This window comes from Lepisosteus platostomus, chromosome 16 (assembly GCF_059453375.1).
Source record: "Lepisosteus platostomus isolate fLepPlt1 chromosome 16, fLepPlt1.hap1, whole genome shotgun sequence".
Taxonomy (NCBI): Eukaryota; Metazoa; Chordata; class Actinopteri; order Semionotiformes; family Lepisosteidae; genus Lepisosteus; species Lepisosteus platostomus.
In genome coordinates this window covers 6,346,504-6,372,533 of record NC_142626.1, presented here as the reverse complement: position 1 = coordinate 6,372,533, position 26,030 = coordinate 6,346,504, and the positions used below count along the sequence as shown (strand labels likewise).

The 26,030-nt window shown below is 43.2% G+C and overlaps 2 protein-coding genes across 5 annotated transcripts in view; one reads left to right on the top strand and one right to left on the bottom strand.

The window, feature by feature from the left end:
* LOC148646745 (NACHT, LRR and PYD domains-containing protein 3-like) overlaps positions 1–26,030 on the top strand; it is a 2,700,574-nt gene that overhangs the window by 787,516 nt on the left and 1,887,028 nt on the right. The window lies entirely within an intron of this gene.
* LOC148646773 (NACHT, LRR and PYD domains-containing protein 3-like) overlaps positions 1–26,030 on the bottom strand; it is a 305,400-nt gene that overhangs the window by 246,232 nt on the left and 33,138 nt on the right. For 3 of the 4 annotated variants that reach the window (XM_088608570.1, XM_088608567.1, XM_088608568.1), the window contains exon 2: positions 17,774–17,947. The exons of the other annotated variant lie outside the window; for it this stretch is intronic. In XM_088608570.1, the coding sequence (XP_088464696.1) occupies positions 17,774–17,946 (173 nt within the window). In that variant the 5' untranslated portion in view covers position 17,947. The remainder of the gene's footprint in view (positions 1–17,773; positions 17,948–26,030) is intronic. 4 annotated transcript variants of the gene reach the window in all.

Below are 26,030 nucleotides of genomic sequence, written 5' to 3'. Positions count from 1 at the left end.
TCGCGGTCAGGGCAGGTGGCGTGAAACCTGACACCTTGTCTTAATCATATACAGTACAGTTCAGTTCTGATCCTTGTAGGTAAAGAAACCCAGTATGTTTATATCAAAGGAACAGGTAAAGGTTTATTCCATGCTTCAAAGAGAAGAAAAGAAACACTACACCCTAAGAATGCTCCACAGCCGAAACGTTGTGTTTTTTTCTCTTATCTTTTCAGCGTGGAATAAATCCTCACTTGTTCCGTTGTCGCCAAGTCATGCTGACGCAGCTCCCTCCTTCAACTATTTATATAAGATACTGACAGCACTGAGGTCCTGGTCTCAGTTCCAAAACTGGGGTGCTGCCTGTGTGGAGTCTGCGTGTTCTCCTCGTGTTCGTGTCGGTTTCCTCCCACGGTCCAGACATACTGGAAGGTGAAATTTGGCCCTGATGTGAGTGTCTGTGTGTGCCCTGTGATGGACTGGCATCCCATCCAGGGTGTACCCTGCCTTGTGCCTGTTGCTTGCTGGGATAGACTCCAGCTCCCCTGTGCACCCTGAATTGGGAGGAGCAGTTAGGAAATGGGTGGGTGGATAGTGGCCTTCACACCTGAGATTACATCAAAGCTTGTATCCCTGGTTCTGACTGGTACAGATTTACATCAGATCAATCAGATTTGATCAAATCAGATCTCAAGACCACTTTATCGGCCGTATCCAATGTCTTGCATTAGGAATGTGTCTTTTCACAGACCCCAGCTTGCTCTCCAGGAGACACACAGACAGGGAGAGAGAAGCTGGGGGTCAGAGCACAGGGTCGGGCATTTATACGGCGCCCCTGGAGCAGTTGGGGTGAGGGGGTGAACCTGAACTTATTCACTCGTACACCTCAGTATATTAGTCATCACAGGGACTAGTGAGCAGGAAGGGCTGCTTCATGTTGCAATGAGTGGGAATTTGAATGTGAGTTTGCAACAAACGGTATGTTCGCAAAGTTCACGACTTTCACGACAAACTCTGCAGCCAATAGTACCCAATGGTTAGTCTGCAGAGGTTCTGGAGAGTTATAAATACACATATTGCCCAGAGGCTCAAAGTGAACATAGACACCTCCAGTGGTGAGACCTGACAGTTACCTCCCTCCTCCAGGCTGTAAGTAAGCAGGGTGATCATTTGCAATGAACCACAGACAAGCTGGGCACCAAACTCTCCCTTTTCACCCAGGAACTGAATCACGCCAGGCTAGCTATGCCCACATCTGAGCATCATCCAGCAGAATCTTAAAATCATAGCGACATTTTCTGTTTCTTGAAAGAAGCCAGGGCATTGGCTTCAACAGCATTTTCCACACCCCCGCTACTCTTTGTGTATAGAACTGCCCCCACCCCCATGTCATGATCTGAGGATCTCATCCTGCTGTTTCTTGAAAGAAACCAGGGCATTGGCTTCAACAGCATGTTCCACACCCCCGCTACTCTTTGTGTATAGAACTGCCTCCCTCCTTCACCCAGGAACTGAATCACGCCAGGTTATCTAAGCCCACACCTGGGCAAGACAAGCCATCATCTAGCGGAATCTTAAAATCATAGCGGACATTTTCTGTTTCTTGAAAGAAGCCAGGGCATTGGCTTCAACAGCATGGCTGGGTTAGCATGTTCCACAACCCCGCTACTCTTTGTGTATAGAACTGCCCCCAGTGTCATGATCTGAGGATCTCATCCTGCTGTTTCTTGAAAGAAGCCAGGGTATCGGCTTCAACAACATGGCTGTGTAGCTGGTTCCACACCCCCACCACCCTTTGTGTAAAGATGTAACTTCTGTTTTGAGGTGCGGCAGGGCAGCCTGTAATTCTGCCCAAAGCCATGAGAGGGCGCCTAATGTCCTCTTTAACTCCAACGTTGTAATCATCGACAAGACCAGATCACTTCATCAGCCACAATTTATTGCATTAGGAATGTGTCTTTTTGCATACCCCAGCTTGCTCTCCATGAGTCACACAGACAGGGAGAGAAGCTGGGGGTCAGAGCGCAGGGTCAGCCATTTATACAGCGCCCCTGGAGCAGTTGGGGATAAGGGCCTTGCTCAGGGGCCCAACAGAGTAGGATTCCTCTGCCGGCTGCGGGATTTGAACCTGCAAACCCTTCCAGCCACAGGCACAGATCCTTAATGCCTTAAGACCCTAATGACAGAAAAAAAGGGTATTTTTCCTGTTTCACTTTGGTTAAACATCAAACCTGGTAACATCACGGGGGGAATTCTCTCTTTAATCTCAAAGAATGGCGCAGAAGAAAAGTCACTGAAGGCTTCAGTAGGACTGGCGGTTTGCCCTGTCTTGAACTACTCTCTTGCACATGTACATATCCAACATCCTCGTCATTTGACATTTCTCCTTTATGCAGAGCCAAAATTGTATATCAGCCTGCTACTGAAATTGTAGACGGCAAGCGTTAGTTCTGGCAGATTGTTCATTAGATACCTATATTTTAACTCCTGCTTGGGTTTAAGACTTCTGTTACAAATCAGGTAAGGAGACTCCAGGCCATCAGAGGGCACACACAGACACACCCACCAGCACAGCTTTGGACTGTAAGACCCATGTGACAAGGTGAGAACATGCAGACTCCACACAGATAGCACTCCAGGTCAGGGATTGAACCTGGGATCCGCAGGGCTGCTATGCTCACCTCTGCATCACTGTGCAGCCCCTAGGCACAGCTGATGAGGTGATGTCAAGCCTTAAGAAAAATTCAGATTGGACAATACAGGAAGGGACCAATACCAAAAGGCCAACAGCTTTGTGCTCTAGAGAGGATGTCAGTGGCACAGATGTGCAGAACTATACCCTGGTGTGTTGTGCCCAAACATTAATCACTGCGGAGCTTCAAGCCTGTGATGGAGTTGCTACAGATCTCTCAGTTTAGTAACTGACCAGTCTTTAGACTTCACAGACTCACCCTGATCAGACAGCTTTTCGGTAGCTGGTCCTGGCTTTCTAGAATAGAGTGGAAAAGAGAGAGAGGAGAGGAAGAGTGTGAGAGAAAGAATAGAGTGAAAAAGAGAGAGGAGATGAAGAGTGTGAGAGAGGAAGAATACAGTGGAAAAGAGAGAGAAGAGAGAGAGTTCAATCAAACTTTATTGACAGAAAAAACAAAGTATTAATCTTGAGTCTTAAAACCCCATTTCAAGAATTAAGAAAATAAAATCATAATTTGAATAATAATCTTTCATTATTAACAATCCTGCACAGGACATTTCCAAAACACCAATGCTTTTCAAACGTTCCGAGGTCATTTTATAAAACAAAAATTCTAACGATATCCTGCTCTTCACCAACCCTTCAAACATCCTCACCAAGTCTACAGTCCCGGAACCAGAGATCTTATTTTTCCGAGTCTTGTAGATGGTGAGTTTGGCCTGGCCCAGCAGAAGGTTGGCGAGGAGGGTCTGAGTTTTCTGTTTTTTCGTATGACCCACCCCAAACACGAAAATAACGTAGTTGAAGACCAGGCCAAGGTTGGTGAAGAGCCGGATCAGTACGGCAAACATGGGCGACAGGCGGGGGCAGGCGCTGTAGCAGTGGAACACCGTCTCCCTCTGAGCGCAGAAGGGACAGGCGTCAGACACCGCCGGGTCCAGAACCGACACAAATGAGTTGACCCCCAGGATGGTGTGCGGGACCCTCCATTGCACTAGCCCTCTTGTTGAGGGGAAATCTGTAGAGGCTACCCCAGGCAGGCTGGACGTCATCCGGCACTCCCAGACGAGCCCTCCAGGGAGTGTCAGGGAGTGCGGACAGCTGGGCCTGGTGTCTAGATGTTACGACTAGTCTGTACAGACATTTCCCCCCAACACCAGCTAGAGACCTCTCCTCTGAAGCAAGGGGCTCAAGGAGAGATCCCGTCGGTCCGGGACTGAGCGCAGGAGACACTAGCAGACCAGGGAAAGGAGGCTGTGTGGTTGGAATGCGATGATCCTCAAACGGACCCTGGATCAGCAGCATCTCCTCGAGAGGCAGAGCAGAGCAAAGCTGACTGAGAAACCTGTCTACACACCGCCGTGAGTGTAGTCCCAGCGCGTCACACGCCCACTCCACGCTGCGCCAGCAGCCCTGATCCACGTCCAGCAGGTGGTGGAGCTGTGTGATGTTGGCCTGGACCAGTCTGCTGGTAAAGTCCAAGGAGCGGTCCGGTTCTATGTCCATTCGTAGATTGTGTATTAATGGTTCTCTGAGTGTCCAGTATAGACTGGGCCGCTCCTCTTCTCTCTGCACGCGCAGATGCCGCCAAGCCTCCAGGAGACTGCGCCGTCCCAGAAGAAGTCGAGGAGCATGGTCTGCAGCTCCTCGACCAGTCCGGCTGGTGGCTCCAGACACACCAAGCGATGCCACAACATCGAAGCCACCAGGGTGTTGACAATCAGAACCCAGCCTCTATAGGAGATCTGGGGGAGCAGCCAGCGCCAGCGGTCCAGACGACCTTTCACTTTTTCAAGGAGCCCCTCCCAGTTCTTTTTCACGCTGGCCTCATCCCCCAGGTGCACCCCCAGGTATTTGAGTCCCCCTCTGGTCCAGCTGAGCCTCTCTGGCAAGACTGGGGGACCCATCTCGCTCCACTCCCCCAAGAGTAGGGCGCTACTCTTGGCCCAGTTTACTTTGGCTGATGATAGCCGCTGGAAATCACTCAAAGTTGTCTGTAGCGCCCTGACATCCTGTTCTCCACTGACCACGACCATGATGTCATCAGCGTACGCCGAGATCTTGAAAGTGGAATCGGGGCAGCCCGGGATGGACAGGCCCCTGATGACCCGGCGTAGCTGATGTAGCAGAGGCTCAATGGCAAGGGAGTAGAGCATTCCTGAGAGTGCACAGCCCTGCCTGACTCCCCTCCGCACTGGAAACGGAGCACTCAGCCCTCTGTTGACATTTAGCACACTGAAGATGTCACTGTACAGCACCTGAATCATGGCAACAAAGACGGGGCTGAACCCGAAGGACCTCATGGTCCTCCACAAATACTGATGTTCAACCCTATCAAAGGCCTTTTCCTGGTCTAACGAAATGAGACCAGTATCTAAACCCAATAGTCTGGAGGTGGCCAAAACATCTCGAATCAGAAATATGTTATCAAAGATTGACCTTCCGGGCACGCAGTACGATTGGTCGGAGTGCACCAGCACCACCCTCAACCTGTTGGCCAGAGCCTTGGACAGGATTTTATAATCCACACACAGCAGGGCAACAGGTCTCCAGTTCTTAATGTCACACAGGTCCCCTTTCTTAAGCAGCAGGGTGACAGCTCTCCTGCAGCTCTGTGGCTGGTCCCCCTGCTCCACACTTTCCAAATATACATCCAGCAGGTCAGTTCCCAGCACAGCCCAGAAGGCACGATAGAATTCGGCCGGCAGGCCATCGAAGCCAGGGGTCTTGCCATTGCTCAGGCCACTAAGTGCAGTGGAGAGCTCCTCCAGGGAGAGAGGCCTCTCCAGCCCTGCCCTCTCCTCTTCGGGGACCTGTGGAAGGTCTTCAAGGAACCTGCGTGTGCCCACCGAGTCCTCAATAGCCTCGCTGGAGAAGAACGCTTTGTAGAACTGCACGGTCCTCTCCTGGATCTGCCCGGCTTCGTGCAGCTCCTGCCCTGTCTCCGAGCGCAGGCAGTGGATTTGCCGGCTCTGGGCATGTTTCTTCTCTAGGCTGAAGAAGTAGCGAGTCAGGTCGTCTACCTGTGATGCACTCTGAACCCTAGAATTTATTAGAGCTCCTTGTACTTTTGTGTCCAAAAGGCCAATGAGTGATTCTTTTTGGGTGTGGAGGTCATCAATTAGCCTCCTGTCTGCACGACACTCCAGAGCCTGATGGAGCTCAAGAAAGTCTCTCTCCAGAGCCTTCATGGACTCACGGATACCTCTCGTGACACTTCCAGTGTACTGCTGGCAGAACTGGCGAATCTGCACCTTGCCAATATCCCACCACTGCCTCAGGGAGACAAAGTGGGCTTTCTGACTCCTCCACTGCTGCCAGAAGAACACGAGGCAGTCACAGAAGTGAGCATCGTCAAGCAGTTGGGTATTAAAGTGACAGTAGGCACTGCGGGACCTCACTGATGGCACAACAACTGTGCAGACAGTGAGACAGTGGTCCGACAGGCCCACTGGACAGATGGAGCACTGCTTGACGATGCTGTAATGATGTTTACGGCAGTAGAATCAGTCTAGCCTGGCCAGAGAGAGGGTATTCCCCCTGACCTTGGCCCAGGTATACTGCCTCGTGTCCCCATGACATCTCCTCCAGATGTCAGTGAGGTCAGACTTGACGAGGATCCTGCGCAGCTCCCTGGCCGACGGGCCATGTGGCTCTGCGTGATTCAAGTCCAGTGTGCTGCTCTCTGTGCAGTTAAAATCACCCCCCAGGAAGACCAACTCTTCAGGCTGGCAGGTCGCCAGCGCATTCTCAAGCTCTCTGAAGAGAGTGACCCTCTCCCCGCCGTTGGTGGGTGCGTAAACGTTAATAAAAACAAAGGTTTTCTTCCCGAGAACTACTCGCACGAGTAGCAGGCGACCCTTCACCACCTCCTGGACGGCGATAGAGAGGGGCTTGAACCCCACAGAGAACAGCACCGCGACCCCCGCGCTCACAGGGGATCCGTGACTGTACACGATGTCCCCCTGCCACTCCTGCTGCCAGGCGACGATGTTGGAGCTGTCGGTGTGGGTCTCCTGCAGAAAAGTCACCTGCAGGCTCTTTTCTTTGATAATCTCCAACACCGCAGCTCGCTTCAAAGCCCTCCGGCACCCATTGGTGTTCAGATTCCCTATTCTAATGTCGCCCATGTTTGCGGAAAAGAAAAAAAGAAAGAACATAAAACACGAACAGACACGTAGCACGCAGACAGACAGTGATGTGACTTGAGAGACAGGACTCATTCGTGCTGATGTGCGTTCCGCGGTCCTGCCCTGATCTTACCTAATAAGCTCTTCAGTCGCCATCTCTCCTGATCGCTGAAGTAATTCGCACCCGAGCCCCTCTTCAGATGACGCGTCGCGGAGAGGACAAAGAGCTCTGTGTCGGTGGAAAAAGTCCTCGACCACAGTTCCCCTCTTACCTTTAGTTTTCTCTAAGAACTCCCTGATGTTCTGGAAACTGTAGCCTCCTCTGCAGCTCTGCCGGGCGGAGAGGAGAGAGGAGTCGGTGAAGCCGCTTGTCGTCGCTCCTGGAGCTCCGGGCGGCGGCAGCAGCGGTGGCGGCGAGGACACTCCAGCGCGTCCTCACTCTCCCGGTGTCGGAGTCACTCGCGGCCCCCGGGCTCCACCGAGCTCTCCGTGCTGCGCTTCTTCTGCACCGCACTCTGCACAGATTTTTTCGTGCGTTTTCTCCGCGGCGTCTTAAAACAATCGTCTATTTTTCAGATGATAATTCATTTCCTCCCCACACCTTGTCTACAGTTTTCGCTGGCGCTTGAGACGCGTTTTCCTCTGTCGGTGTCACTACCTGCTCTCTCTCTCCCTGACTCTCCTGAGCAGCGGGGCTCTGCAGCTCCCCTGCTCCGCCAGCGCTCGTCTCTTGCTCTCTGGTGTGGGGGGCTCCCTGCTCTTCTGAGGGCTGCGGTGGTCCACTCTTTACTGTCTGTTCTCCTGCTTGGGACACCACCGGCTCGGGCTCACCTGCTCCCTCCAGCGATCTCCTCTCCTGCACCCCGGCCGTGGGCTCTGACTCCCCTCTGCCTCCCTGCGCTGCTCCACTCCCTGCTGCCTGATGCTGTCTGCTGGGCTCCTGTGCGCCCTGGGGCTGAGGCTCCCTGCCCGTCTCGTCCTCCACCTCCGGGCAGTTCTTCACCACATGCCCCTCGCTCCCGCACCTGAAGCACTTCATCGATTCCGAAGTCACGAATACAACGTAGTCACAGCTGTCAATCCGAAATTTAAGGGCTACATTGATCTGTTCTGTGGGGTTTTTTAAGATGACGTAGACTTGTCTCCGGAAAGAGACGACGTGCTTCAGCTGCGGTGCCCTGCAGCCCAGAGGGACCCTCCTGATCGGAGAGACCACCTGTCCGTACCGGGACAGCTCCCTCTCCAGCAGCTTGTTCCTCATGAACGGGGGCACGTTGGAGAGGGTGATCTTCCGAGCTGGGTGAAGGTGCCGTCCAGGACGACCCCCTTCTCCACCAGGGTGTTTGCCAGATCGGTAGATTGCAGGAAAATGACTATACCTCCACTCATGCGGGAAGCGGACCTGATGTTCCTGCAGCCCACGACCTCCCCGACCGCAAGAACGCACTCTCCAGCGGACAGAACTCCGCAGGGGAGATTTTCATATCATGGCGTCGAGTTAATTTCTCAAAGGAGAGGTCTGGAGGATCAGAGCCTCCAGAACCGGCCATGATGAGAAAATAAACCCCGCTTTTCCCCCAAAAAGACAGAAAAACACAAAAACACAAAACCAGTGAAGAAACACCGCCACATGATTCAAACACACCGAAGCTCCGCCCACTCTCTCACTCAGTCTCACGAGAAACACACAGAGAGAGAGAGAGAGGGGTGAATACAGAGGAGAGAAAGAGTGTGAGAGAGGAAGAACCGAGTGGACAAGAGAGAGAGGAGAAGAAGAGTGTGAGAGAGGAAGAATAGAGTGGAAAAGAGAGAGGAGAGGAAGAGTGTGAGAGAGGAAGAACAGAGTGGAAAAGAGAGAAGAAGAGTGTGAGAGGAAGAATAGAGTGGAAAAGAGAGAGGAGAGGAAGAGTGTGAGAGAGGAAGAACAGAGTGGGAAAGAGAGAGGAGAGGAAGAGTGTGAGAGAGGAAGAATAGAGGGGGAAAGAGAGAGGAGAGGAAGAGTGTGAGAGAGGAAGAATAGAGTGGAAAAGAGAGAGGAGAGGAAGAGTGTGCGAGAGGAAGAACAGAGTGGAAAAGAGAGAGGAGAGGAAGAGTGTGAGAGAGGAAGAATAGAGTGGAAAAGAGAGAGGAGAGGAAGAGTGTGAGAGAGGAAGAATAGATTGGAAAAGAGAGAGGAGAGGAAGAGTGTGCGAGAGGAAGAACAGAGTGGAAAAGAGAGAGGAGAGGAAGAGTGTGAGAGAGGAAGAATAGAGTGGAAAAGAGAGAGAGAGGTGAATCTCATTGTCCCTTAGCTTACCAAAACCAGAATCAGGTAAGGTAAGGGACAATGAGCTTCACGATACCAGGGGGACAGTGGGTGGTCAGGTCTCCCCTAAACAATGTCTCTTGTCAGATTATGATGTCAGTCCATTTAATAATGTTGTTGAACTCTCTTCAGCCCAAATACAGAGGAGCCCAGACCCAGAATGTTACACATACTGACAGAGAGTGATCTCATTATGTGTGTTTGGATTTTAACAACTATTATTATTGTTTGCTAGAACCAAAAATGTGTTAGACATTTTCATCTTCAGCCAAAAAATACAAACCTGTGTACGTAGTGTGGTGCAGGTTCTTGTCCCATCCTGCTCTTGGTCCAGGTTGGAGGGTTGCACCGATTCTGAGTCTTGTTAGCTGGTATGGATGGGTTTGGGGGTGTTGATACCAGAGTGGTCCAGAGGGGGGGGTGCAGGTGTCTCGGGGACATTCTTGTTTTTCTATGAGTTTCGGTTGATTCTGTTGGTTCTGAGTGTCTTGGTTACATCCGTTTGTGTGTATAGATGAAAAAGCTATTGAAGAGCACCCCCCACCCATCTCGGTGGAAGTTGCCATGTTCAAAAAATCCTAAAAAGAGAATTAAAGTTTGACACAACAAAGCAAGACTGTGAAAGGTGAGGAGGCCTGCCTAGTGAGCACAACACTTGATTACAGTAAAAATATCATAATAAAATAAAGAAATGTTCCACAACTCAAAGCAAGGATGTATAAGGTTAGGGGAGCTGTCTGGTGTGTAAAACACCTGGTTGCAGCACTGTGGCTGTTGTGCTTGAAGAGCTATTGACTCGTGAATAGCGCCTTCATATCCCCATGTACCACCTGTCTAATGGTGCCATATTGAAAAAATCATTAAAAAATAAAGAAAGGGGCCACAGCCACAGCAAGGTTGTATAAGGTTAGGGGGGCTGTCTGGTGTGTAAAACACTTGGTTTCAGCACTGTGGCTGATGTGCTTAAAAAGCTATTGAGCCATGAAGAAGACACCCTATCCCAGTGTATATTACCTGCAGTGTTATCTTCAAAAAATCATAAAAAAATAAAGAAAGGCTCCACAACCCAAAACAAAACTGGGAAAAGTCAGAGGACCTGCTTAGTGTGCAAAACACTTACTTGCAGCATTGTGGGTGCTGTGGTTTAAATGCTATTGGTTTGTGAACAGAATACCCCTATCCCAGTGCATTGTACCACATTAAATAAAAGCACGAGAGAAAGAGATTCAGAACACAAACCTGTGTCAGTGTTCTGTGTAAAAAGTCGGTTTGAACATCATGGGAGCTGTTTTAATAAGCTGCTGAGTAAAGAATATTTGAATCTTCCTGCTGTCAGTAGTATTGTGAATATAGTTGACCCTTATCTGAATGAAAACAGGACGTAAAGAAAGGGTTTCAGAAATCAAACAAAGCTTTATTCCCATGCTTACAGTCTGAGTAATTGGAGACTGCGCTGTTCTGCTTCCTATGGTCATATACAGGCTTTTCGCACGAACCTGTATTGAACATTATTTCTCGCGTTGTGAATGTGTGTACACAGCGGTCCCCAAGGTTCCAGTTAGTGCGTAATTACGCATTGATGAAAAAACGGAGGTTTAAAAAAAGATAATTAGCCCACTGATGCTGTGCAAATTTCCACAAGTCGTGGTATTTAAAATGCATTTGGTTTGAAGGCGTTCTGTGCTTCCATTGCGAAGATATGGACAAAAGAATATTCATGCTGGTCAAAAAAATGTCATAAAAATGAAAAAGTAAAGGCTCAGAGAGCATTCACAATGTATTTTATACACAAAGCAAGTGTTTTTGTAACTCTAAGAGGTTTCGTGAAAACGCTACAGGCGTGCCAGAATCATTTTCGAACTTCAAGCTAACTTTACCCCGGTCACGATAGAAGCAGGAAGCAGAAGCAGGAACCATTGTCAGAAGGAAAGAAGCTGACTATTCATTGTTATTAAAAAATGACTTCGATTCGAACATGTTGTGATATTTAGAAATATAAATTGTCAATTAATTGTCCATAATATTGCTATTTTATTTTTTCAAAGAAATGTTTGTTAAAAGAAAAGTCATGGCACCACCTGACCTATTGCTTACAGGTCCAGCACTTAAACCACCCCACAACTCACATGAGGTGGGGTGAAACAGCCCTACACAAACAGTATCAATAGCCATTGTACAGCATATACTATTGTGTTGCAGTATATGAATATAATTATATCGTTATTAATTTCTTTAGATACGCGATTCCATATTATATTCCCTATTAATCAAATTCTAAAAGTATGCTTGTTTACTCCGGTATCGAGCGTATTCGCAGAAAAGCTTAAAACTACCACTTTTTATACAAGTTATTTCACCTATTTCTTTAAAGTACCGAGACCAGCCATATACAGTTTACATACTGTACTGTAATACTGTATGTTTATGTTCCAAAATTAATATTGTTTATGGCCTTTACACGCTTTATGGTCCTATTCAGTTTATGCTCAGCTGCTAAGATTTTCCCTTCAGTGGTAAAATTCCATATGGATATTCAATACTAAAACGGGCACAGTAAAGACATTTAAATCTTTCTATGACCGACCAACGCACGAGTGCCCGTCGGTCAACCAATCACGTACCGTGGTATGATGCGTTAGGACGCGTGATGATGTAGCCAAATGCCCTCGGTACGTGTTTGTGCCGCGCACTTTGAATGGCTGCATCTGTATACTGTATTTGACTGATAGCAATAGCTTAAATTAAAGAAATTAACAACAGTATTGCACTTTCTTCATCAGAGGTCTGTGTTTTATTCTTGCTTATGGTACAAGTTTTTCTTTTAACAAACAAACTCCTTTTTAAAAAATAAAATCCTAAATATTATGTACACTATACTTGACTTTTTATTGTTTTATATCACAAAGTATTCAATGTTAAATTATATCAATAGAAACATGAATGAGCAAAGGTGAATACTGTCAACAGTGGGAGAAAAAAACAGTTCAACTGGTTTAATTCGGTTCAATTCAAAATATTAATTCTTCCAGTGGGGCACTTTAAAACAAGCCTTAACAACAAGCATTAAAATGAAACTACAATTATAATAAATATAATCAAAAATAACAAAGTGGTATTAAAAAGACAACTGAAACTGAACTATAATAGTGTATCTGATCATTATTAACAATATTAATTTATTATTAATAATAAAGAATAATTTCAAACATCTTTTTTCAGGGTCGTTTTCAGAACTTTTGCTTTCTTATTAAAATGCCTATTTATGATGGGTGATTTTTCTTCAGCTTAGAATCTTTGTGTATGCTGTAAGTTCTTTTAAATTTTTAAACGTTTTAAACACCTTAATTTTGTAAACATAACATGCATTTCATACGGGAACAATCACGGTCTCCTGTCTTCCTGTGGTGTGAAGCAGATCAGCAGGTCGCTGAGAAAATAGCACCCCGCCCACGGAGCTCCGTTAGAGAAGAGGCAGAACTGAGAGAGAGAGGAGGTGTGGAGCTCAGCAATACAGAATGAGCCATCTGCAGCCTGGATCGCTTACAGCACCGAGCGTATCTGTGTAAAATTAATCAAGCAACGTACATCATTTCTTTTAACTTCAAGATTTTTAATTAGCATTAAAAATAGCTTTCTCACCAGTAAGTTTTATTTTTGAAACATCGTTAAACAAAGCAGGTGTTTATTGTGCTTCCTCGTGACATTACACATGGCAAAATTATACATTTTAATCGATTTTTATATTTTTAATAAATTTTAGAAAAGTTTCATTTATACAAATACCACAAGTGATTCTTGATTGTATTTTTTGAATGTTATGTCACACTTAGTTCAATATTTCATATACATCTAAATAAGAAAGGCAGGTGTTAGCATAAACTGTTAGTAATCAATAATTGATATTAACAATTTCATTGTAATAAATTGTTGCCCTTCTTCCACATCTTGAATAAATATTAATTTACAAGACTTTGTTCAAATATACATTAAATCTGACTATCAGAAAATAAGTAAAATACAAAATTTAAAAATAATGAAAAATGAGGGTAAATATAATAGGGTAAAATAGAATATTAAAATATTTTTCTAACTAAACAATCATTCGTAACAATGTTGAACAATGTTACTGTTTTTAAAAATATAATTGTATGACCTTAAGAATAGGGTTGGCACACTGGTTAGCATGCTTTTTGTATCTTTTTTTCAGAAATACAACAGGAGCACCAGATGTCTCAGAGGTTTACAAAATTAAATTATGCAAATCATGGGTTTCCTCAGGTGATCTGATTTCCTCTTGCAGTCCAAACATACTGGCAGGTTAATAGGCTTCTGGATAAATAAAGTGTCTTCCCTGTGTTGGACTGGTGTTATGTCCAGGGTATATTCCGCCTTGTGCCCGTTGCTTGCTGGGATAGGCTCCAGCTCCCCTGTACTGGATAAAGAGATTAGAAAATGGATGGAACTAAAGATACTGTGTAACTATACACAGTGTAAGAAACCCACTATGAGTTAGCAGCAGTTACTCACTGAGGATACATTTTAAAGTGATGGCGTAGGCAAACAGCTTTTCCACCTCTCTGGCACATCAGTATCCACAGGCTAATCTGTTATTTAAACAAATTGCTTCTAAATATGAACATCTTAAGATGCTGGCTCCTTGGAACAACATCATCTACTGTATGTTTGCCTATTGACTCTATTCATCTGCATCTTACACACAGTTCAATGCTAGCAACTACACAAATTCTAAAATATGTTTTTGTTTAACACTTTTTGATTAAATTATGATTAAAATACGCATTTTCTTTTGTAACACAGCTATCTGTGATTGTTTTATATATTTAAGCTTTTGCAAGTGTTTGTGCAGTCCATTTCTGCGCTATGTCTGGTTCAGGTGCAACATGGACATACAGAACAACCAGCAGTACCTTTCTACTGGAAAAACATGTTCAACCCACTAGTACCAGCTGAACCCAGAGTGAACCCAGTTTACGCAGTCAGTATACACAGTCAGTCCAAATCCACATCCCTGCAGTGATGCCTTCATATAGACAAACTGTTCATACACACTTATCCACTCTACATATAGAAAGAGACTTATTACTGAAATTGTATGAGGGAGCCAGAGCCTATACCAGCAATCCTTGGGCACAAGACAGGGTACAATCAGGACGGGACTCCAGTCCATCACAGGACACACACTCACACCAGAGTCAATTTTCCCAGAATCCCATTAATCTACGAACATGACTGTGGGAGAAAACTGGAGTACCTGGTGGAAACCCATGTAAACATGAAGAGAATATAAAAACCTCACGCAGATACAGTAGCATCCCAGAACTGAATCCAGGGTCCCAGTGCTGTTGGGCAGCAATACTAACCAGTGTGTTACCATGCCATCTTCCTAGGAATTAACTGCACAAAATAAAAACTTGCATGTATGCAATATCCAATTTTATTAAGACAAAATGTGCATAGCAAACCAACAGAACTAATTATATATTTAAGATACAATCTTTTTTAATTCTAGAAATAAGAAACAAATTTATACTCATCCAGTTACACACTGGACCAGATCCAGAGCAAGAGGGAGACCTGTCTCTACCTTTCACATATACTAGAGCACAATGGAAACAGTCCTTCACTCAGTCTACTCAGAGGGTTTTGATCAGCAGGTCTGCAGACTGTGGTGTTTGATGAACATCTGGAGGAGTTTGTTCTGTCTCTTAAAGATAAGAAATTCTGCCACCTTGCTCCGTTAAGGAATCTTCTTCAATGTTTAAATCCTCATGTTCTGTAAGAACAAAAAAACACAATGAATGGATCTAAAAAGTGAACTCTTGCAGATTTTCATTATTTTATTATTATTGTTATTCATTTAAGGATTTGTGCTTGATAGTGTTTATGGCTAATAATATTAATGCTTAAATAATATTATATTATTTCAGAGTATATGTATTCAGAAGCCACTGTTACAACTCTTCCAACAGACACTATAGCCAGGGACTGGAGAAATGGAAATGTAGTGCCAATCCACGTGATGGATAACAAAACTGAAACAAGCAATTATAGACCAATAAAGTCTGATTTTTATTACATGGAAGGACAAATTATAAAAACTAAACTAGAGGATCACATACATGGAAAAGTCAACAGGTCTTACATAACCAAGCTTGGTAGTTCTTAACAAGCAACAATAAAAATTAACAAACAATGCATAGAGTATGATACCGTGTATTTACATTTTCAGAAGATTTTTAATAAAGTTCATTATAAAATATTAATTCTCAAATTACAGGCAAAGAGAATGTGTGTTTGTATTGAGAATTATTTAATAAATAGAGAAAGGAAATAAGAGTCAAACTGCAGTGATGTAATTATTGGAGTACCACAGAGATCTGTACTAGGACCACTGCTCTTCTTAATTTATACCAATGATCTCTTCATGATACCAAATTAGTTGGATTAGCAAACACTGTGGAATCATCAAACAAAATAAAAAAAAAACATTAGATAGAAATTAATTGACAAACACCTGACAGATTGTGTTTGTTGTTATGTTTGGCAGATACTGTTGTGAAGAGAATGATTGAGCCAGATGGACAACAGACAAGAGAAAGAAAGGGACAAAGTAAAAGATGAGCAAGAGAGTGAGGAGCAGGATTAAACATGTCAGACAAGGAAATGAGAGGGGAAGCTTTTTTTACAAGATCACGTATCTTATATTTCTCATCACAGTTTTTTTACTGGGCAAGATGAGACACACTGAGATGAGGAGGACTTTAATAATAATAATAATAATAATTGCTTACACTTATATAGCGCTTTTCTGGACACTCCACTCAAAGCGCTTTACAGGTAATGGGGACTCCCCTCCACCACCACCAATGTGCAGCATCCACCTGGATGATGCGACGGCAGCCATAGTGCGCCAGAACGCTCACCACACATCAGCTATCAGTGGGGAGGAGAGCAGAGTAATGTAGCCAATTCATAGAAGGGGATTATTAGGAGGCCATGATTGGCTTTTCGAAAAGCGCCCTGGGATTTTTAATGACCACAGAGAGTCAGGACCTCGGTTTTACGTCTCATCCGAAGGACGGCGCCTGTTTACAGTATAGTGTCCCCATCACTATACTGGGGCATTAGGACCCACATGGACTGCAGGGTGAGCACCCCCTGCTGGCCCCACTAACACCTCTTCCAGCAGCAACCTTAGTTTTTCCCAAGAGGTCTCCCATCCAGGTACTGACCAGGCTCACACCTGCTTAGCTTCAGTGGGTTGCCAGTTGTGAGTTGCAGGGTGATATGGCTCACTTTAGAAAGATGTGTCTGAGTGTGTAGCCCTGTGTGGAACTAAATCCCGCTTGCTCCCAATCAAAATCATGATCCCACCTGCATTATTGATCCACACCATCTAAAAGGGGAACTGCAGTCCCAAATTCTTAGACTGGGTTTTAAATATCCGATACAAAATAAACTGATAGTATCTCAAAATTTGTGGAAGTACTGCATGGTTGCCATGTTGTCGAAGGCAGATGAGAATCAGCTGGTCTCACCAAGGGCGAGAGCAAGATTTTGTGCAAATTGCACCATAAACCCAGCCCTTCCTGCTCACTAGTCGCTGCAAGTGAACAAGAAATTAAATGAAAATAAATATGAGTGTGTTTTAGTTGATTGGCAGGTTTCCTTTTTTGGAATACTTAAAAGAATCTAAAACATGTTGTCTTGTATGTGTCAGTCTCATTAAAATATTTAGAATTAACATAGTAGCAAAATGTACTTGGTCTAAAGCATGCCTCATTCTGAATCACAGACAATAATGGCAATATGACACTACACATACATTGACACTTCGTCTGTTTTGTGATATAAATTGGAGATTGTTATGATACGGTATCTTGTACTTGGTAGTTTCCTTATGATTTGAAATGCACTCATCATTGCAGATTCATTATAATCCCAAAATGTAAATTAAGCATCGCAGGTCCCCTGTATTTAATATACAGATCCAGCCAATCAAAATGCACGGAGTACACTGCATCAAAACGCGGTGGGCGTGGCGCATCATACTGCATGCAAATTAAAATATGATCATAGCATCCGGAAGAACCTTGAGATAAACAAATTGATAAATATTGCAAATCTAACTCACTTCCATAGCTACTTCCTTTCAGATGTATATAAAATATTATAAAAAAGGGAGTAATAGAACAGATAAGGGTAAGATTCAAATGGAAAGGGAGGCTGGCACTCCCATAGCAACTGAAGAATCTAAAAACATTCAAATCTGCATAAATCCACGAATTCACCTTCCTGGAGAGAATCACTAGAAACTGGTTAAAGCTGCACAGACCTAGTGTTCAAATCTAGAATAACTTTCAAGAAGAAAATTACCTACAGAATTAAAAATCTACAACATATACAGTATATATTTTAAAAAATGGGAAAGGTTGTGTTTTGAGCCTCTCAGTAATCATATGTTTACAAAGAGCCCAAAGACAAGAACTTGTATAAAATTAGACAAAAAATACTTTTATATGTCACCCTTCTTTTTTGTTTTGTATTTTCTAGGTGTTACATTTTGATGCATGTGAAAAATGGAATGCTGTGAGTCTTAACATATCTAAATAAAACAATAAAAATAAATCAGCAGTGTTCACTTACTTCAGTGTTGTTAATTTACAGTTGGGATCCCTCAGAGCTGCAGACAGCAGTTTCACTCCTGAATGCCCCAGGTTATTGCGACTCAGATCCAGCTCTGTCAGACTGGAGTGTTGAGACTGAAGAGCAGAGGCCAGATCTTCACAACATCTCTCTGTTAGTCTACACCATGACATCCTGCAGCCAAAAAGACAGGAGCACAGCTGAACATCTGCACAGCTCATCCACATCTTTCTTTCCAAGTCTTCACTACAGAACCCAGCTCAGCAGTAATATACAACATCATGTCATTATCCAACTCAGAGTCTCCATGGATGGGGATGATGAAGATAACTGCTGCATCAAATTTTGGGCTCCAGAAAGAAGAAGAAAGATTAGAAAAAACTGTCAGGAAGGGAGACAGTGGGAAACAGGGAGACACATGAAGCTACAATGGTTGGAACAGGGAAATAGAATGAGAGAGACTTTGACTTTTAACCATAATAGAAATTGCTTCACATTTTATGGCGTTTTGTTAAAGTTATAGCTTTGGTTGTTATTCTTCACATGGTTGAATTCATACAAAATGTAAATTAACAACACTAGAGAAAGAGAACTGGAGATTTTGATTGTTATTTGTAGATGTGTTGAGGAAAACAACATTCTCTTTTGAAGAAAATAAACAATTTAAACAAAAACAAGCAAGGTTATAACTATAACAACACATAATCAAAATGTGAAGCAATAAACAATCTCAATCATAATTTGGCAGAGGAATCGCCCGTGTGACTGCATCCACTTTGTACGAGTCAGAAAAGAGAGAGCAAGTCTGTATGAACCAGAAATCTGCCTCAGACTTTGTCTGCCACGGGGGAAATCTTTAGACTTGGGATCCATCTGTACATTTCACTTGAATACCATTAATATTGATACAGTTGGACTCCATTGTCAACAGAGTACTGTACATTAGTTCTGTTAAAATTACTATTATAATGTGTGAGAGAGAAGCAATTATGTTTGAGAAAACAAATAAACTGTATTATACCAAAAAACACAGGGAGGCAGAGGTGCACATTTGTATTCCAATTGGGAGGGGAAAGACAAAGAAAAGACATCCTCACTTGAAGCAACCAGACTAAGTCACACACACACAGTCTCCAGAGACTCACTCCCGTACTCAGACCTTTCACATTAACAACCCCGAGTTTCTCTTCATCACATCCCACTCGTGCTGAGACTCAACACACTGTTCGTTATAAAAAAACAAATACACAACCTCCCTGGCTCCTCACTCTGATGTCACTCTGCGTATACGCTGCACAGGTCTGGCTTGTCAGTGTCACTCCCAGTAGCTCACTGATAATAATAATGGACATTTTCATAATTTTATTTTAATTTTATTTTTTATTTTGAAAGGCTAAGAAAACCTTGTCAGTTCAGTAACATCACCAATTGTAGTGATGGAAATACAAATCAAGGCTACTAAGTTTACAGAAAAAGTGAGAGAGGTGTGTGACAGCTGTGGTGTATGAAATGAGGTTGTGTGCTAGGCCTACTTATTGCTCATACATTTCAGGCACCTCAAACCTCTCAAAAAGGCCACATATTGGAAGAAATTGGACTACAAAGAAAAAAAACTACAAAGTGGATTGCAAACTCTGATCTTTAAGAAATTTATAACTGAGCTGCCAAAAGATAACATCTCTTTTATATTTGCTTATAAAACTATGACTGTGTGTCTATAACTGCCCATAAGTATCTGTATAATTTTAGATTTTGAAAAGGTTTTGAGACCCTTGGACCTGGCTTTATAAAACCTTCATGCAGAATGTGCTGTCTTTGTTCCCCCAGTTTCAGTAGAAGACACTGGAGTAGCACTGGAAAAGCACTGGAAAAAAATCTGGGTATTTTCATGAGCTACAACTTTAGAAAATTGACTTTTAAAGAATGACAATCAAACCACATTGTTTTGTACCCAATTACAGTGTGGTGCCTAGTGGAAAGACATATTAAAATCAGACTACATGGGGCTCACACTGTCCAGTTTTTCATCAAGACTTGTATTTTATCTGATGGATGCCTGTTTCTTTTTCTTCACTGGTTGAATAAGGGAAATAACATTTGCATCTGCCATTGTTAGGGATAATATACAATTTTTTTCATTCTTTGTTACTTCCCCCTGCTGTGTGTTTTTATGGGGTTACCTGGGACATTGAACTCTGGGTCACCCCTTATGTAAGATAATAGATGCAGGGGACACAGCTTAGTGAATACTGTCCTAATGTTAGTCTTTGTTACTTAGATCCTGATATAAATCCTTAAGAATCTATAACAGCTCAAAATTGATGTGTCTCTCATGGATACACTTCTCATTGGACACTATTTGGAATGATCTAAATTTTGCTTTGAGAAATCCCAATCACCAGTTGATCCTTTTTAACTTAATTCCTAGGACACATCTATTGTCTCGGAGTCAGTTTCAATGCATATTACTGATTCCCCAAAGTGCACACTGTGTTCCCAGGGAGCCACAGGCACACTCTCTCCTGTAGTATGGGAAAGCACTGATATTTTAGAGTTTTAAAGTTTTGGGGAAAGGTGTGTGCAACACTGTCCACACTGTTGAAGCAGAGTGCTCCTTACTCCCCTCTGGTCTTATTGCTGAATAACCACTTCTATACTGACTGAGCAGCACTACAGAAAAGGGTCAAGCTGGCATTACTGCTGTGAAGACAGTGATTGAGACAGATGGAGAACAGACAAGAGAAAGAAAGGGAAAAAGTTAAAGAGGTACAAGAGAGTGAGGAGCAGGTTTTAACCTGCGAGACAAGGAAATGAGAGGGAAAGCTTTTCTCACAAGATCAGGCATCTTATATTTCTCATCACAGTTTTATTACGGGGAAGGTGAGACACAGTGGGATGAAGAAGACTGTAGAAAGATGTATCTGAATATAGAGCACTGAGTGGAACTTTTCGTTCTATTTAATTCCCCATTGCTCCTAATCAAAATCATGACCCCACCTGCAATATTGATCCACACCTCACTCAGAGGTCCCAAGCTCTCAGACAGGGTTTTAACACTTGGTATCAAAGAAGTATTGCAAAATTCTGCAAATTTCAGTTCAAAATCATGAACTAAGTGAAAGTACTGCATGGTTGCCATATTGGTGAAGGAAGACGAGAATCTGCTGGTCTCACCCCTGGCGAGAGCAAGAGTTTGCGAGGATTGTGATATAAAACTGGCCCTTCCTGCTCACTAGTCGATGTAAACGAACAAGAAGCCAAAACTTTAAAATGAATATGAGTGTGTTTTAGTTGGTTGGCAGATTTGTCTTTTTTTCAATACTGTATGGCCTGCTTGCTGTGAAGATTAAAGATCTCTCCAAGCCCATTGTTTCTCATTTCACCTCTGACGGCCATGACCACTCTAATCTCTCCGTCTGTGTACTCAAAGATGGTTTTCCAAACTCATACATCAGAAAGACTACTGAAACCAAAATGATTCTGCAGCTAGGATCACACCTTCTCCCTTCTCTTAACGACAGACTACTGTTCTTTTACATTTTCTCCATTCATTGGAAGTTTCATTTCACACCTCTCTGCACCCATTCTGACTTCACACCTCTTGATTGGCCTCTCTTTTTGTCCCCTGCTCCCGCCTCTCACTCCTCCTCCCTCCCAGCCTTTGTTCTCCCGCTACATTACCTTTGCGTACTGCCCTGTCTCTCTGACACCTGAAGAAGGCTCCACGGCCGAAACGTTGTGTTCTCTTTCTTCTTTTTTTCAGCATGGAATAAACCTATTACTGTGACTATATATTACAGATGCAGCCATTCAAAGTGCACGGTACAGACACGTTCCGGAGGTAATTGGCTACGGCGTCGCGCATCGTGACGCAAGATGACGCGGGGTACCGCGGTACGTGATTGGTTGACCGACAGGGGCACTCGTGGTCCGTTGGTTTGTCGTAGAAAGATTTACAGTAAACGTCTTTACTGTGTCCATTGTAGTATTTAATATTTATATGGAATTTTACCTCTGAAGGGAAATCTTAGTGCCTGAGCATAAAAAGAATAGGAGCATACTGCAACGCGTGTGAAGTCCATAAACGATATTAATTTTGGAACTTAAACATACAGTATATGGCCGGTCTCGGTACTTTAAAGAAAACATACACACCAGTATTCCATTTCTCCCTAAACATTTTAAGCATCGAAGTCTTTAACTAACGTGATACCGGAGTCAACAAGCATACTTTTAGAATTTGATTAAAAGGGAATATAATATGGAATCGCGTATCTCAAGAAATAAATAACGATATAATTATATTCATGTTGCAAAAAAACTGCAACGGACATAAAAACTCCCTTGCTTTTAACAGAGCGTTCCATAATTTCTAACTACGAAAATGATTTAAACTGCAACACTTATCATTCACCAAGAGCTCGAAATATCACAAGGATCCTCTAGAGCACAGCAAAGACTGTATTAAAAGAATCGCGTATCTCAAGAAATTAATAAGATATAATTATATTCGTGTAATTCGTATAATTATATAATGCCAGCGAACTCTTGTTTTTATGTCCACTATAACAACGCTGGGCAAACGTTCCGAGGTCAAATTCTTCCAGCACGGGGGTACCTTTAAAGCGGAGACGACGGCACCGACATTTTTTGGCGCGCCTTCTCTTTAAAGCCCTGGCCAAATATGAAGACAGTACGTACAGTTATAATTCAAACGGAATTAAAAACTACACATCCCAGTTACCATGGTGGTGCTTGTGATCATTGCGTTTAACCAAAGAAACAGGGCGAAAAATCAGTCACATGACTTTGGGGCAGAGTTTCCAAAGCTTAACCTATCAGCAACAAAGCGAAATTTACACGATAGGCTACCTCAAAGTGTCAGTTAAACGACTGTGTATGTCGCTTAAGCCACTCCTATTTGGCATTTTAGTTATGGAGGCGAGAAGACGCCCCCCCCCTCTCTGGGTGTCTGATTTGCCGCCATCTTTAACTGTTCTTTGTAAACACGGAAAAACAGATTCACAACACAGAGCTGTATCGCTGTGTAAAAAAACCCGGTTTGTAATGAGCTGCTGAGCTAAGAATAGGAATGTTCCTGCTGGCAGAGGGGGTGGAAAGTGCCTGCGGTCATTTAATTAGTATTGCAATTCGCACTGATTCCCTTGCGAAGATATGGACTTAAGAATATTCGTGCCTGGTCAAAAAATGGCATTAAGCACTTAAAATTAATATGGTTAATAATAGTAAACTGTAACATGCTGTAACAAGATCGGCTAAACTGCGAAGAAAATGCTTTCAGAGAAAATGTTTCAGGTGTGAAGAACATAGATCTCCAATGCAATTTCAACCAAACCTGTTCCCACACACCCTGCCCCCACTACCATCAGAATATACACAAAGCACTCAAATCTTTTGAGCTAGTGATCAGGTGACCCGAGAGAGAGCGAGAGAAACACCAAGGGGTGCGGAACCAGGGAACTATTTACATGGAAAACGGGCGATCTCCCCAGACTGTCTGCCCGTTTCACTGTTACCTGGATACCTCTTTATTTAGAACTCACTAACACTGATTTTTAGTTTAGAAGGATTCAAGTAGGGTTTTAGATGAAAGGCAGCGACCTTAATCAAGGCCAAATCATAATTGAACCCATTCAGAGCCTACATTACATTTTAGTGTTTCATTCTGAGCAGAAGACCCTCACACCTGAAGAAGGCTTGCGTTTTCTCTCTTCTCTTTTAAGCATGTGTACAATGTGTAATACAATTACAATGTGTAATTACAATGCTGTAATACAATTTGAATAGTATGGGGGGGGGGGAGGTGTCTTTCGCTGGAAATCTTGCCTGCTTCTACTTTACGAGTACAACCCCCTCTCTGCCGGAGTGCTGGCTGTGACGAATTAAACCGGTTTCACAGGTATTTTCAAAGTAGGAAGTACAGTGTTAACTGGTAGCTGGTTCAAAACGCGATTCAAATCAATATAAATGTTTATTTTGTAATGCATAGGTGACTATTCATTGTTATTAAAAAGACTTAAATTCGATCATGTTGTGATATTTAGAAATATAAATTTGTTTGGTGCGAGTGAGGTTTTATTTAATCTCTGACCAAGGGAAACGTTTAACTTTTTCAAAGAAATGTTTGTTAAAAAATAAAGTCATAGTTCCATGGGATTCAATCACAGACCATGTGACATGGGAGTCAGGAAACTAACACACAGCGCCACCGGATTTGATAACGCTATAAAAACGCTATAAAATAATGTGACTAGGCACAGAACAAGTTTACAGCACAGTACAATAATAAATGCTGACCATGACTTTAGAAGCATAAATTGCCTTACACTCAATTTAAACACAAGCTGTCTTTAGCCCTCTAAGCTGGTTCATACAGAAATGTAGAGATCCAGGCTCAGAACACACAGCTTCATTAGCGAATACATATGCAGGACAACTAGAGAAGACGTTTTACAGAGGATGGATTTTTAGAAACATCCCATCAGTGACATCACTGAAGTCAACTCCTAGGTACTGTAACTGTCGTGTGGATAGTTTCACAAGAATCAGACAAAGGTTTAAGCATCGCTTGTTCTAGATAAAACTGCAAAAAAAAACAACCCATAATGTACTTCTTTGCGGCTCTGTTTGCCCAAATCATATATTCACAACGTGAAATCTAGAAAATAATATTACGTAACCAAAATCCTGTGTAATTGTTGATAGATGATGTACTCGTAACATTTTTACAAGAGAAACTACAACATATAAAAAATGACTTGTATGTACTTGATAATCAATCCACTGCGACATTGTTAAAAGCAGAGTCCCAGCACAAAACTTAACTAAAAAGCATACCATTTCGCGCTTCTTATTAGTTGCTCAAAAGTAATTTGACCGTATGAAATGCATAATCTAAACCTAGAAACATATACGTGAGCAGTATTTACGCACTGTAGTATCAGTGTTAAGACATACCTCTCAAATACTGTAAATCAAGTTAAAAATATCTCAAGACCGATTCTGGTCATAATGAAACCATGTTTCGTGTATGTTTTCTTTAAAGTACCGAGACCAGCCATATACTGTATGTTTATGTTCCAAAATTAATATCGTTTATGGCCTTCACACGCGTTGCAGTATGCTCCTATTCTTTTTATGCTCGGCTACTAAGATTTCCCTTCAGTGGTAAAATTAGATATGAATATTCAATACTTAAACGGGCACAGTTAAGACATTAAATATACATATACATACTGTATACAGTACAGTTTTCATACGGTAATATGTTTATGTTCCTAAATCAATCTCTTTTATGAGCATGTGTTTTACATCTCATTCAAAGGATAGAGCCTGTTTACAGCATAGTCTCCCCGTCACTATACTGGGGCATTAGAATACATACAGATTGTGGGGTGAGTGCACCCTACTGGCCCCACTAACACCACTAGATTGTGGGGTGAGTGCACCCTACTGGCCCCACTAACACCACTTCCAACAGCAACCTTAGTCTTTTCCAGGAGGTCTCCCATCCAGGTACTGGTCAGGCTCACACCTGCTGAGCTTCAGGGAGCTGCCAGTTGTGATTTGCAGGGTTATATGGCTGCTGGCGTATTCCCTGGCATAATCACAGCCATAGATGTTATGTGCACTGAGAAACAGGTTACTCGCCTGCTAAACCACTGGGTCAATGGAAAACAAAAGAGTACATCTGTTTGGCTGACCACTACAACCAAGTCTGAAAAAAGGGGATCTAATTGGTTCAAATTGCTGTCATTCATTATTGACCATTTAGAGCCCTAGGAGACATCACTGCCTCTGTAACATGACTCAGGAAAGAAAAACAAAACCTCAGCAACTGGTTTGTTTACTTAGCAACCAGGGGTCATCTATTGTCAATAACTCACCCCTGCTGATAAGCTGGCAGTGAAAATCAATTCAAACTCCTCAAGCACTGCTCAGAGGATTAGTTCAAGTTCACGTTTATTTGAACAGTATACAGTAGGATAAAATATCATTCCTCCTGGTCCACAGTGCAAATATAGGCAGGAGAGACAGGACACTGACATAGACATTGTAGAAAAGATAGTAGTCAGGATACACATAGCACAAAGTGCAGATAGTGCAAATTAAAAGGCAATACATTATACAAGTTGATGGGTAGCTGCGTCAGCATGCGTAGGCTGCAAAGGAACAAGTAATAGGTTTATTCCATGCTGAAAAAAAGAAGAAAGAGAGCACAAAGTTTCGGCCGTGG